At 38.3% G+C, this 12,368-nt stretch overlaps 1 protein-coding gene across 3 annotated transcripts in view; it reads left to right on the top strand.

Annotated features, from left to right (window-relative positions):
• Positions 1–12,368, top strand: part of HGSNAT (heparan-alpha-glucosaminide N-acetyltransferase) — a 37,665-nt gene that overhangs the window by 7,928 nt on the left and 17,369 nt on the right. For 2 of the 3 annotated variants that reach the window (XM_075997162.1, XM_012777363.3), the window contains exons 3-7: positions 3,777–3,913; positions 4,129–4,250; positions 6,613–6,682; positions 10,859–10,928; positions 12,064–12,173. In XM_075997162.1, coding sequence (XP_075853277.1) covers positions 3,777–3,913; positions 4,129–4,250; positions 6,613–6,682; positions 10,859–10,928; positions 12,064–12,173 — 509 coding nt within the window. The other variant, XM_075997163.1, reaches the window with a different exon arrangement.

The raw sequence follows: 12,368 nt of genomic DNA, 5'->3' as shown, positions 1-12,368 counted from the left end.
TTTAGTTTTTTGAGAAGTCACCATATTGTTTTCCATAATAGCTGTACTAATTTACATGCCCACCAACAGTGTATAAGAGTTCCCTTTTCTTGGCATCCTCACCTTGATTTGTTATTTTTTGTCTTTTTGATAACAGCCATTGTAACCAGAGTGAGGTGGTCGCTCATTGTGGTTTGGATTTGCATTTCCCTGATTAGCGAGGTTGATAATTTTTTCATAGACTTGTTGGCCATTGTCTTCCTTTGAGAAATGTCTGCTTAGATCCTTAGATTGGTTTATTTGAAATCTTTCTACTTTTTTGATATAGGTGTAAGCTTTTTGCTGTAAGCTTATTGCTGTAAGCTTTCGTCTTAGAACTGCTTTTACTGTATCCCATAGGTCTTGGATGTTGTGTCTCCATTTTCATCTGTCTCAAGAAATTTTAAAATTTCTTTTAAAAATTTTTCATTGACCCATTGGCTTTTCAGGAGCATGTTGTTTAATTTTCATGTAATGGTACAGTCTCCAAAGTTCCTCCTATTACTGATTTCTAGTTTCATTCCATTGTGGTCAGAAAAGACACTTGATATATTTTGATTTTTAAAAATTTGTTAAGACTTGTTTTGTGGCCTAACATATGATCTTGTTGGAGAATGTTCCATGGGTTGTTGAAGTAATATATGTTCTGGTGTTGTTGGATAGAATGTTCTATAATGTCTGTTAGCTCCATTTGGTGTAGAGTGTGGTTTAACTTTTTTTGTTGATTTTTCTGTCTGGATGATCTGTCCATTTCTGGAAGTGAGGTGTTGAAGTTTCCTACTATTATTGTATTGCAGTCTATCTCTCCCTTTAGGTCAGTTTTTAATCTTTTGAATTGGGATCTCACTGTGTTGTCCAGGCTGGTCTCAAATTCCTGGGTTCAAGTGATTCTCCTATGTAGTTAGGATTACAGGAGTGTACCACTGTGCCTGGCCCCTTTAGGTCTATTAATAGTTGCTTTATATATTTAGGTACTCCAGTGCTGGTTGCATATATATTTATAATTGTTATATCTTCATGCTATATTGATCCCTTTATTATTATATAATGGCCTTGTTTGTCTCTGCTTTTTACAGTTATGGCTTAAAGTCTATTTTATCTGATGTATAGCTATTCTTGTTCCTTTTTGTTTCCATTTGCGTGGAATATCTTCTTCCATCCCTTCACTTTCAATCTTTGTGTGTCTTTACAGATGAATTGAGTCTCTTGCAGGTAGCATATACCGTGTTTCTCCTAAAATATGACAGGGTCTTATATTTATTTTTCCTCAAGAAGACACCCCAGGGCTTATTTTCAGGGGACGTGTTATTTTTTTTAAGTATGGTACAACAATCTACATTTATTCAAATATAGTTAAGTCGTCTTCTTCTGGAACATCATCATAACTCTCCAAACCCCGAATTTCATTCTGAATTTCTTGCGACTCTATTTCCTTTAAAACCATTGGCCCCAATCTCTCATGTCGAGCAGTAGAGCTCTCATGGGACAGATGAGAAGGGCTGCTTGTCTTCTTTACCGCTCTGCAATGAAATGCATAGCTTGTTGCAGATACGCTGTGTAGACATGCCCATCACTAGGTCTTATTTTCGGGGTAGGTCTTAAATAAGACCTATTTTCGCAATATTTGTATTGTACAAGTGCTTAGAAATCCTGCTAGCGCTTATTTTATGGGTAGGTCTTATTTTCGGGGAAACACAGTATTTGGGTATTGTTTTTTTAATCCATTCAGTCACTCTGTCTTAGCAGAGTACATTGTTTTTTGTTTTTGTTTTTTTGAGAAGGAGTCTTGCTTTGTTGCCCAGGCCAGAGTGAGTGCCATGGTGTCAGCCTAGCTCACAGGAACCTCAAACTCCTGGGCTCAAGCCATCCTCCTTCCTCAGCCTCCCAAATAGCTGGGACTACAGGCATGCGCCACCATGCCTGGCTAATTTTTTCTATATATATTAGTTGACCAATTAATTTCATTCTGTTTTTAGTAGAGACGGGGTCTTGCTCTTGCTCAGGCTGGTTTCGAACTCCTGACCTCGAGCAATCCGCCCGCCTCGGCCTCCCAGAGTGTTAGGATTTACAGGCGTGAGCCACTGCGTCCGACCAACCGAGTACATTTTTGAAGTAATGAAGCAATAGAAGAAATAACAAGCCAGATTAGTATGACTATATAAAAGTATAAAAACTTGTAATTAAAAACAACAAAATTTAACAAGATGAAAAGGAAGGTACTAGAATGGAGAAATATTGGATACAGTTAAAAGTGTAATATTACAGCATATGAGGACACATTTCCAAGATTACGTTCAAGAGAAGTTGGTATCTAATGGTTCACACTATGTCAAACAAAATAGCAAAATTATTGAATTATTTCATCTGTTGTTAATTTAAAATGTAATCTTAATGTTGTGATATAAATATCTAGTAAATGAATAAAAAGAAAAAGGATTTTAAAATCTTGGTAAGACTAATGAGAAATTAATATATTGTTTTTATTTTACTTATTTGAGTACTATTTGGCCACTTGTAATAGGAACTGTTAAAATGATTATTTTTTATTCAATAGTTTCACTTTTAGAAATTTTCCTTAGGAAAAGAATTTAAAGGAATAAGAACCTCATGTGTGGATCTTTTTTTTTCTTTGAGGCAGAGTCTCACTCAGTTGCTCCAGCTAGAGCAACTGAGCTAGTGAGTGCTGAGCCAGCTAGAGCTAGTGAGTGCCGTGGCGTCAGCCTAGCTCACAGCAACCTCAAACTGCTGGGCGCAAGCAAACCTTCTGCCTCAGCCTCCTGAGTAGCTGGGACTAGAGGCATGTGCCACCATGCCTGGCTAATTTTTTTTTTTATATATATTTTTAGTTGTCCAGCTAATTTCTTTCTACTTTTAGTAGAGACAGGGTCTTGCTCTTGCTCAGGCTCGTCTCAAACTCATGAGCTCAAACGATCCATCTGTCTTGGCCTCCCAGAGTGCTAGGAGCCACTGTGTCTGGCCTCATCTGTAGATCTTTTAAAACAATATAATTTATATAGGCCGGGCGTGGTGGCTCATGCCTGTAATCCTAGCACTCTGGGAGGCCGAGGCAGGCAGATTGCTCTAGGTCAGGAGTTCAAAACCAGCCTGAGCAAGAGCGAGACCCCATCTCTACTATAAATAGAAAGAAATTAATTGGCCAACTAATATATATAGAAAAGATTAGCCAGGCATGGTGGTGCATGCCTGTAGTCCCAGCTACTCGGGAGGCTGGGGCAGCAGGATTGCTTGAGCCCAGGAGTTTGAGGTTGCTGTGAGCTAGGCTGACACCACGGTACTCACTCTAGCCTGGGCAGCAAAGTGAGACTCTGTCTCAAAAAACAAAAGAAAATTTATATAGCAAAAACAATAAAAAGATAAAACAAAAAATCTTTGAAATCAGCCTCAATACTCACTGATAGTATTGGATGGAATGTAATGCAACCATTAAATATTATAAATATGCTAATTAGGTATAATCATGGAAACTTATGTGTTAAATAATATTAAATAAAACTTAGATTTAATGTATGATCTATTAATTTGTGAAAAGTTTACTTATGAAGATTATATAATTCCATAGCGACATTGTTTTAATAATAATAGGCAAATTTTGTCTAAGTTATTGAAATTGCTGAGTTTCTTTTATAAGTATGAAGGAAAAGTCATGTTAGCATCTTTAGTTGGATATTTATGTCCTCCAACAAGCCCAGATATTCAATGACCCCCAACAGTTTATCTGTTGTGCTTTTATTTTATAGTGCTTGTTCCAGGTGCTGGTCATTGTCTCTCAGAGTGGAAAGCCCGGCGTGCCCAGCTTTGCAGCTGTCTCTGTCTCCACCCAGCACGGCTCCATCCTGCAGCTGAACGATACCCTGGAAGAGAAAGAAATTTGTAGGTTTGTGCCTGCTTTGGTATAACCTAACTGAAGTCTCCGTTTTTCTACCTTTTTTCCTGTTTCGTTTTTAGCTTTTTGTCCCTTTAAAATATTTTTCTTTTTATTTTCTGGGCTGCACCTAGGGACACATATCATTCTGCCTTTATGACATTAGCAAAATCCAACTCCTTATTTCCTAATCTAACCATTTGTCTTAATTTTTCTAATCTTTGTAGGCTGGAATACAAATTTGGAGAATTTGGAAACTATTCTCTTTTGGTAAAGCACATCCATAATGGAGTCAATGAGATTGCCTGTGACCTAGTTGTCAACAAGAATCCAGTTGATAGTAATCTTCGTACGTATATGCTCTTTGTTCATTTTTACATTTGTGTTTTCAAAGGCTTCCATTTTGGGATACTGTTTGTAAAGTGAAGCTGTTCATGACCTTTTCTGTAATTTAAAAACCCAGATTATAGGTAAGATTCCATTTAGTTATGGTCTATTTATAATATACTTATTGTGGCCATTTGTACCAATAAAATTATGTCATATATTAAAATTATAGGGTACATCAACATATCCTCATAGTTGTTATTTAGTTTAATTATGAAGCAGTCATAAACCAAAAAAGTTAATGCAGTGGAAAGAGAAACTTGAAATAGAAACTAGAAATTATCAATATTGTTCTTTATTTTAGGGTTTAGGGTGTAGGATTTTCTGTGTGTCTCATGCTAAGGAGGCACCATTCATTCTCTAATAACTCCACTGAAGAATATCCTTCATTCTGAGCTCCTCATCAGATAATGTAGTAGGTGCTGTCTTTCAAAAGGCAGTAAGGAACTCGGGGGCATTAATAAGTACTGTTCACAGGGAAGCTATTGATGACTGTGAGGTTGTGTCAAAAGAACATAGGCGCCAATATGAAAGGGCCAATGTGGACAGTTTAGGCATTAAAAAGAATATGTAATTGGTGGAAAATAATGAACATATAAAATCCATGATGTCCTTATGAAACTAAAAACAACAAGGCCCTCCATCCCAACCAAAAACAGAAATGTAAGCAATACTTCTGTTGTCTTTGGAAGTAACAGATTGAAGCATTTATTCTGCCTTTTTGTTTTAACTAAATTCTGGGTAACTAACCAGTCCTAGTTAATGAGGGTAAATTCTATAGAGAAGAATTCCAGCTAATAATGGACAGAATGGTAGGATATTTTCAACCCCTAATGAAATCATTGATTCAGGCAAAAACCATATACGTGGAGAAAGCATCAGATGAAAGGGGAACTTCACACTGGAGGGGTCAGGCTTTTACCAGCTGGACACGTCCGTCAGACATACGGTCAATCGCAGAAGGTACCTCCCCACTGCTACCCAGGAGATTATTGTTAATTTTGTATGACATTGTGATTACATAACAAAAGGTCCATTTTTTTTTTTTTTTTTTTTTTTTGAGACAGAGTCTTGCTTTGTTGCCCAGGCTAGAGTGAGTGCCGTGGTGTCAGCCTAGCTCACAGCAACCTCAAACTCCTGGTTCAAGCAATCCTCCTGCCTCAGCCTCCCAAGTAGCTGGGACTACAGGCATTTGCCACCATGCCCGGCTAATTTTTTGTATATATATTAGTTGGCCAATTAATTTCTTTCTATTTATAGTAGAGACGGGGTCTCACTCTTGCTCAGGCTGGTTTCGAACTCCTGACCTCGAGCAATCCGCCCGCCTCGGCCTCCCAGATAGCTAGGATTACAGGCGTGAGCCACCACGCCCGGCCAAAAGGTCCATTTTTAAGAAACTTAATTTTGAAATAGACTTAACAGCAACGTTGCAAGAAAAGAGTTCCCAAATACCCTTTACCTAGCTTCCCCAAACCTCCGAACTGTATCATCATAAAATTATCCCTTGTACAATTATGGAAACCAGGAACTCAGCATTCTTCTCAACTTAACATTGGTACAATATCCATCTACAGACTTACTTAAATTTCTCCAATTGTCCCTTTTAATATCATTTTTCTGGTCCAGGATTCACTCTAGGATCCTATGTTGCATTTAGTTGTCAGATCTCCTGTGTCTCCTCCATTCTAGGACAATTCCCTAGTCTGTCTTTGTCTTTCATGATCTTGACAGTTTTGAAGAGTATTGGCTACTTTTGGATTGTCCGTTGACTTGGATTGGCCTCATGTTTTCTCTTGACTAGGTAGACGTTTTGCATTTTTTGGTAGAATGCTACAGAAATGATCCTGTGTCATCCTAAGTGCATTGTGTCTGTGTGTGCATGATGTCGAAATGTCTTTGACAAGGGCTTGTGCTTTAGAGACACATACTAAAGTATGAGGGGACGAAATCACATGCTGTTTGGGATGTGTTTTAAAATTCTTTAGCTAAAAATGGGGAGGGAGGATAGTTATAGATGAGGCAAGAGTGATAATATCTTGATAATTCTGAAATCTGGGTGATGGGTGTATGTGATTTTATTATACAATTCTCTGTACTTTTGTGTATGTTTGATGTTTTTCATAATGAAAATTAATACTCCCCATAATGAGTGGTGTTCTTAGTTTTGTAGAGGACATTTAACATAAGGATAATGGCTTTTCCCTCATTTGTTTGGATTTTTGTTTGATTTCATTTTTCACGTATATGTTAAATGTAATGATGTGACAACTTTGATGTTTATGATGACTTTTTTGGTGATAATGTTTTTTCTTTTCTTTCTATAGCCGTGAGTGTTGCATTCCTCATTGGTCTAGCACTCATCATTGTGATATCCCTTCTGAGGCTCTTGTTTAGGTAAGATGTTCGAGGAGATACAGCTGGGGAAGGTAGAATATAGAAATAATACCTTCAGAAATGGTAGTTGTGATCCCTCAAATGACCATTATTCTTTGATTAAATGCACATTTATGTATCCACCATGTCCAGCCCAGTCCTGAGCATTAGAAGTTCAATATAGACAAAGATATGGTTTTTGATTTCAGGAAAATTACTAATAATGAAGGTTCTAATGAACTTTTGTCTTCCATCCCCCACATGGCTGAAAGTGAAGACAATGTTTGAGAAATAATTATTTTCTAAAGAATCTCACATCCCATTCCTCAGCAAGTGGAAGTGGCTTATTCTAGCATTAGGAAGAGGCTGCCACACTAGGCCCTCCTCCTCCCCTCTGGTCCTGAGCCCTGGGGCCCTGCAAGCCCAGGCATCTGGTGGCAGAGGTGGATGCCTGGATGTCCTGCCTCTGGGCCCAGTGTGGACTCCTTTTCCTGTGGTTAGAGTGAGTTAGCCAGTGTAGAGAGGGGATTCATTCTGCTCTGCCTGGTTAACAGTGATTCTGATAAGTGTGAATTACTAGACTATAAAAGAAAAAGTAAAATAGATCCAGGCCTGCATTAATCAGTTTTCAAAGGAAAGTTTTTTCATGTTTAAGAGGAATAAGATTTCTTGAATTTTCATGTGCTCATGTTGTTAGGGTCTCAGGAAGGATCACAAGGTTTTATTGGTGAGTTCTATCCAGATTGGAAGAATGGAAGCCCAATCTTTAAATCGGCCAGCTTGGGGGACCCCTGAAACTGAGGGGGGTTTGTTCACTCTGACATCTTAGATGCCACATCAGATGCACAAGATGGCTTGTGTGTCTTAGAGATGGTTTAAGTCCCTGTCTAAGGAATCCGACTATATGTAAATATAAAAGAACTACTAGCAGCTTTGAAGCAGGTGTTTATTAACCCAACTGCTTTTTAGGGGCACAATAGGATTCTTGTAGGGGAGTTTCATTTCTTTGAATTAAGGTATTAGCTTGTCAATCTTTTCATAAGATGCAAATACCATTTCAGTATCTTACAGTGCTATGGTACCTTTCACATGAATGATCTGTTACATCACTTTTAAAAGCACTTGATGGCTGAGGTCCAGCACTTGCACAGAGGAGAAATTTCATCTTGCTCTGCTGTGGAAGTGAAGCTCCTCTTTGCATGTGATCCTGCTTTTCCATACTGTGGTGCAGGAGGCTGCTGTTGGCAAAGTGAGTCCCCAAGTCTCTTATTCCCAGCCCCTTCGCTTTCCAGCATACCCATGAAAGTCCAGGGAAGTTCAGATTAGTCTGAGCCAGAAAAAGTAGAGAGGATAAAGAATCTCTCTCTTTTTCTTTTGGGGAATAAGCATGCAGAGAATTAGGTATTTTTTGTTTTGTTTTATTTTTTAATAGCTTTTCTCCCTTCCTTAGATGTGTCTATTTTGATATTTTTCATGCAATGATGACATTATCAGTGCTGAATAAGCTAGAAACAGGCATTGAATTGTGAGGGAAAAAGAAATGACAAACATATGCATTGGATGTATGAGTTGTGTTAGGATACTGAATTGAATAACCGTAAAAAAATTTTATGAGACAGGGAAACCGAACTGGCTGTGTGATGATACTGAGGTATTGTTGCTAACATTTTTAAGTGTGATAATGGTTTTGTGATTACATTTAGAAATAAAAATAGTTCTTGTCTTTTGACCATACATACTGAAGTACTTATGGATGAAATGATATGATGTCTGGGATATTCTACAAAACAATCAATTCAAAGCAGGAGTGAAGGGCAGTATGTGGGAGTGTAGCTGAGATAAGACTGGCTGTGTGTACTCGCTGAAGTTGAGAAATGGAGGTTCATTGTACAGGCACACCTCATTTTATTGCACCTTGCAGATACCGTGTTTTTAACAAGCTGAAGGTTTGTGGCAACCCTGTGCCGAGCAAGTCTGTCAGCGCCATTTTTCTAACAGCTCATGCTGCTCATTTCATGTCTCTGTGTCATGTTTTGGTAATCCTCACAACATGTCAGACTTTTTCATTTATATTATATCTGTTATGTTGATTTGTGATCGGTGATCTTTGACATTACTATTGTAATTGTTTTGGGGCTGCTATGAATTGTACCCATATGAGATGATAGAACTTAGTAAAAAATGATGTGTGTGTTCTGAGTGCTTCAGTGACCAGCTGTCCCTCTGTCTTTCTATTTTCTGAGACACAGCAATATTGAAATTAGGCCAATTAATAACACCGTAATGGCCTCTAAGTGTTCAAATGAAAGGAGGAGCTGTGTGTCTCTCACATTAAATCAAAACCCAGAAATGATTAAGCTGAGTTAGGAAGGCATGTTGAAAGCGGAAAGCTAAGATAGGCTGAAAGCTAAGTCTCATGCACCAGTTAGCCAAGTTGTGAATGCAAAGGAAAAGTTCTTGAAGCAAATTAAAAGTGCTACTCCAATGAACATATGCATGATAAGAAAGCGAAACAGCATTATTGCTGTTAAGGAGAAAGTTTGAGTGGTCTGGATGAAAGATGAAACCAGCCACAACATTCCCTTAAGCTGAAGCCTAATCCAGAGCAAAGACCTGATTGTCTTTAGTTTTATGAAGACTGAGGCAGCTGCAGAAGAAAAGTTGGAAACTAGCAGAGGTTAGTTCATGAGGTCTAAGGAAAGAAGCTGTCTCCATACCATAGAAGTGCAAGGTGAAGCAGCAAGTGCTGATGTAGACGCTGCAGCAGGTTATCCGGAAGCTCTAGGTAAGATCATTGATGAAGGTGGCTACACTCAGCAATAGTATGTAGTTGAAATAGCCTTGTATTGGAAGAAGATGCCCCTAAGAATTATGCTAACTCTACTCTGCCTGTGCTCAATTAATGGAACAACAAAGCCTGGATGGCAGCACATCTGTTAAGAGCATGATTTCCTGACTGTTTTAAGTCTGCTATTGAGAACCTCTGCTAGAAAAAGTTTCCTTTCAAAATATTACTGCTCATTGACAGTCCACCAAGGCACTCAAGACCTCTGGTGGAGACGTACAGGAAGACCATGGTGTAGTGTAAACGTAGCTTTTATGTGCACTGGGAAACCAAAAATTTTGTGTGACTTGCTTTATGGTTATATTTGCTTTATTGTGGTGGTCTGGAACTGAACCTACAATATCTTGAGATATGCCTGTACCAGTTTCTCTTTTCTTCTTTTGTATATGCTTGAAACTTTTTATGACCAAATTAAAAAGAACAAAACAAAACAGGAAAGAGTAAAGAAAAAAGTTCAGTGCATTAGATAATACAAATGTGGCAAAGTTAATGTAAAACATATAGGTGGGTTTTTGGTTTTTTTTTGTCATAAGGTATACTTTTTGAAAGATTTCCCAAGTAGAAATCTCATTTTATAGAAAAATCAGTTATTAAATAATATATTTATCTGTGGTTAATCATGTAAATCATTTTAATGTCATCTACCTATTTTAATTAAAGCAACTATATTTATAAAAAAAATGCCAACCTATTAACTATTTGAGTCACTTCAAAGTTGCTTTCACACTTTCTTAGTGAGCATGCGTGCATTTTTATTTAATTGTCATTGTAGATGTTGGGTTTTTGCTTTTTGTATTCAATAGCTTATCTTTGTATTTCCTTGTGTGGACAGAGCCTACATTCTTGTTATTTTCATAGCTGCGTCTCATTCTGTCATATATCTGTCATACCCAGTGTTTGGTTATTCCTGAGTTGAGCGAATTTGGTTGTTTCCAACTTTTTCCTATTTTAATTTTAATAGTTTTATTAATAAGATTATTAACCATAGAGAATAATGATCTAATTTAACCTTCACAGGCTTAAATGAACACTCTATCATCATTCCTATTTTATTGATGAGGAAACTATGCTGCAGGGGCCAAGCATTTATAAGTACAGCTGCTAAAATCTTTGATTTCTGTTTTTATGTTGTTAAAAAACTTATTTATTTTGATTTGTTTTTTGTTTTTAAATTTTATTTTCTACCTATATCTTTGATACAACCAGAGGTTAAGAAACTTTTCAGAATGTTTAATTCCTTAAATAATATAGGAGATGAATCTTAGGTTAATTTTATTTCAATATGGTGTCCAATCGTTTTGAAAATTCTGGCCAGAGAAAATAAATTAACTGAGACTTTTATTTATTTATAGTTTGGACGACTTTAATAATTGGATTTCTAAGGCAATAAATTCTCAAGAAACCGATCGCCTGATCAATTCTGTGAGTTATTAGAATGCATCATGCATTGTGTGGGTGGTTTTCTAAATGTGGAAAGTATAATTTCCTACTTATCTGAGCTGGCTTGTCTGTAGTTCCAGCAGGGGTCTGAGGTAGGCGGATGACTTGAGCCTAGGAGTTTGAGGCCCCAGCCTGGGCAGCACAGTGAGATCTTGTCTCAAAGAAAAATCATTATTCTTTGGTTTAATAAATCTTACTTAGGTTATGGGTCCTTATTCCTAATAAAGAGCAGCCCTCTCTTCAGTGCCTATGAAGGACTCCATCCTCTTCTCTTTCTGTGGTGAAGTTGGTGCTCTGGGCTGTGTTTCGTTACATGATGTGGGGATCCTTTTCACTCTGCAGGCAGCATTATTGAATCGATCCAGTTAGGTAGAGAGTATCATGATGAAAATAAAGGAATAAGAGACATCGGTATTAAATCTGTAAATGCTAATGGCCTGCTATAATGATTAAAGATAGCACTAAGTTTGTGTTAATAAATGTAGTCTCATTCATGGATGTATTTGCTTCTATGCTTGTGCTAGATGCACTCATGGTCCAATTCTTTGTGTCATTTGTCAACACAGCCACTGGCAAGCTCAGCAAAAGGCACAAAAAGCCAGTAAAGTGAAAAACTAAACCTCTAGATGGGATCTTTACACAAGCAAATTAAAGTCTTGTTCAGAAAAACTGTCTTTAGCTTCCTACTCTGTTAATTTCTTACTTAAAAAGTCGAAAAATCGGCCGGGCGCGGTGGCTCACGCCTGTAATCCTAGCACTCTGGGAGGCCGAGGCGGGCGGATTGCTTGAGGTCGGGAGTTCGAAACCAGCCTGAGCGAGACCCCGTCTCTACTAAAAATAGAAAGAAATTAATTGATCAACTAAAAGTATATATACAAAAAAAAAATTAGCCGAGCGTGGTGACGCATGCCTGTAGTCCCAGCTACTCGGGAGGCTGAGGCAGCAGGATTGTTTGAGCCCAGGAGTTTGAGGTTGCTGTGAGCTAGGCTGACGCCACGGCACTCACTCTAGCCTGGGCAACAAAAGTGAGACTCTGTCTCAAAAAAAAAAAAGTCGAAAAATCAAATTTACTCCTTAACGTTATGAATTGCCATCTCTTTCTTCCTTTTTTCTGAAGGAGCTGGGATCTCCAAGCAGGGCAGACCGTCTGGGCGACGACATCCAGCCAGCCACGTGGCGCCCGTCTACGCCTCCACCCCGCCTCCGCTGTGTGGACACATTCCGGGGGTACGTGGGTTTCCTCCTAACACCATGGGCACAGGGCGCCCGTCTACCCCTCCACCCCGCCTCCGCTGTGTGGACACATTCCGGGGGTACGTGGGTTTCCTCCTAACACCATGGGCACAGGTAGTCATGGGATTACATAATTGCACACAAACACACTTTTAACTGAAGGTGTTTTACATGCTTTTCACTCTCTAG

This window comes from Microcebus murinus, chromosome 24, assembly GCF_040939455.1.
Source record: "Microcebus murinus isolate Inina chromosome 24, M.murinus_Inina_mat1.0, whole genome shotgun sequence".
In the NCBI taxonomy this organism is placed as follows: Eukaryota; Metazoa; Chordata; class Mammalia; order Primates; family Cheirogaleidae; genus Microcebus; species Microcebus murinus.
This window is presented reverse-complemented; position numbering and strand designations above follow the sequence as displayed.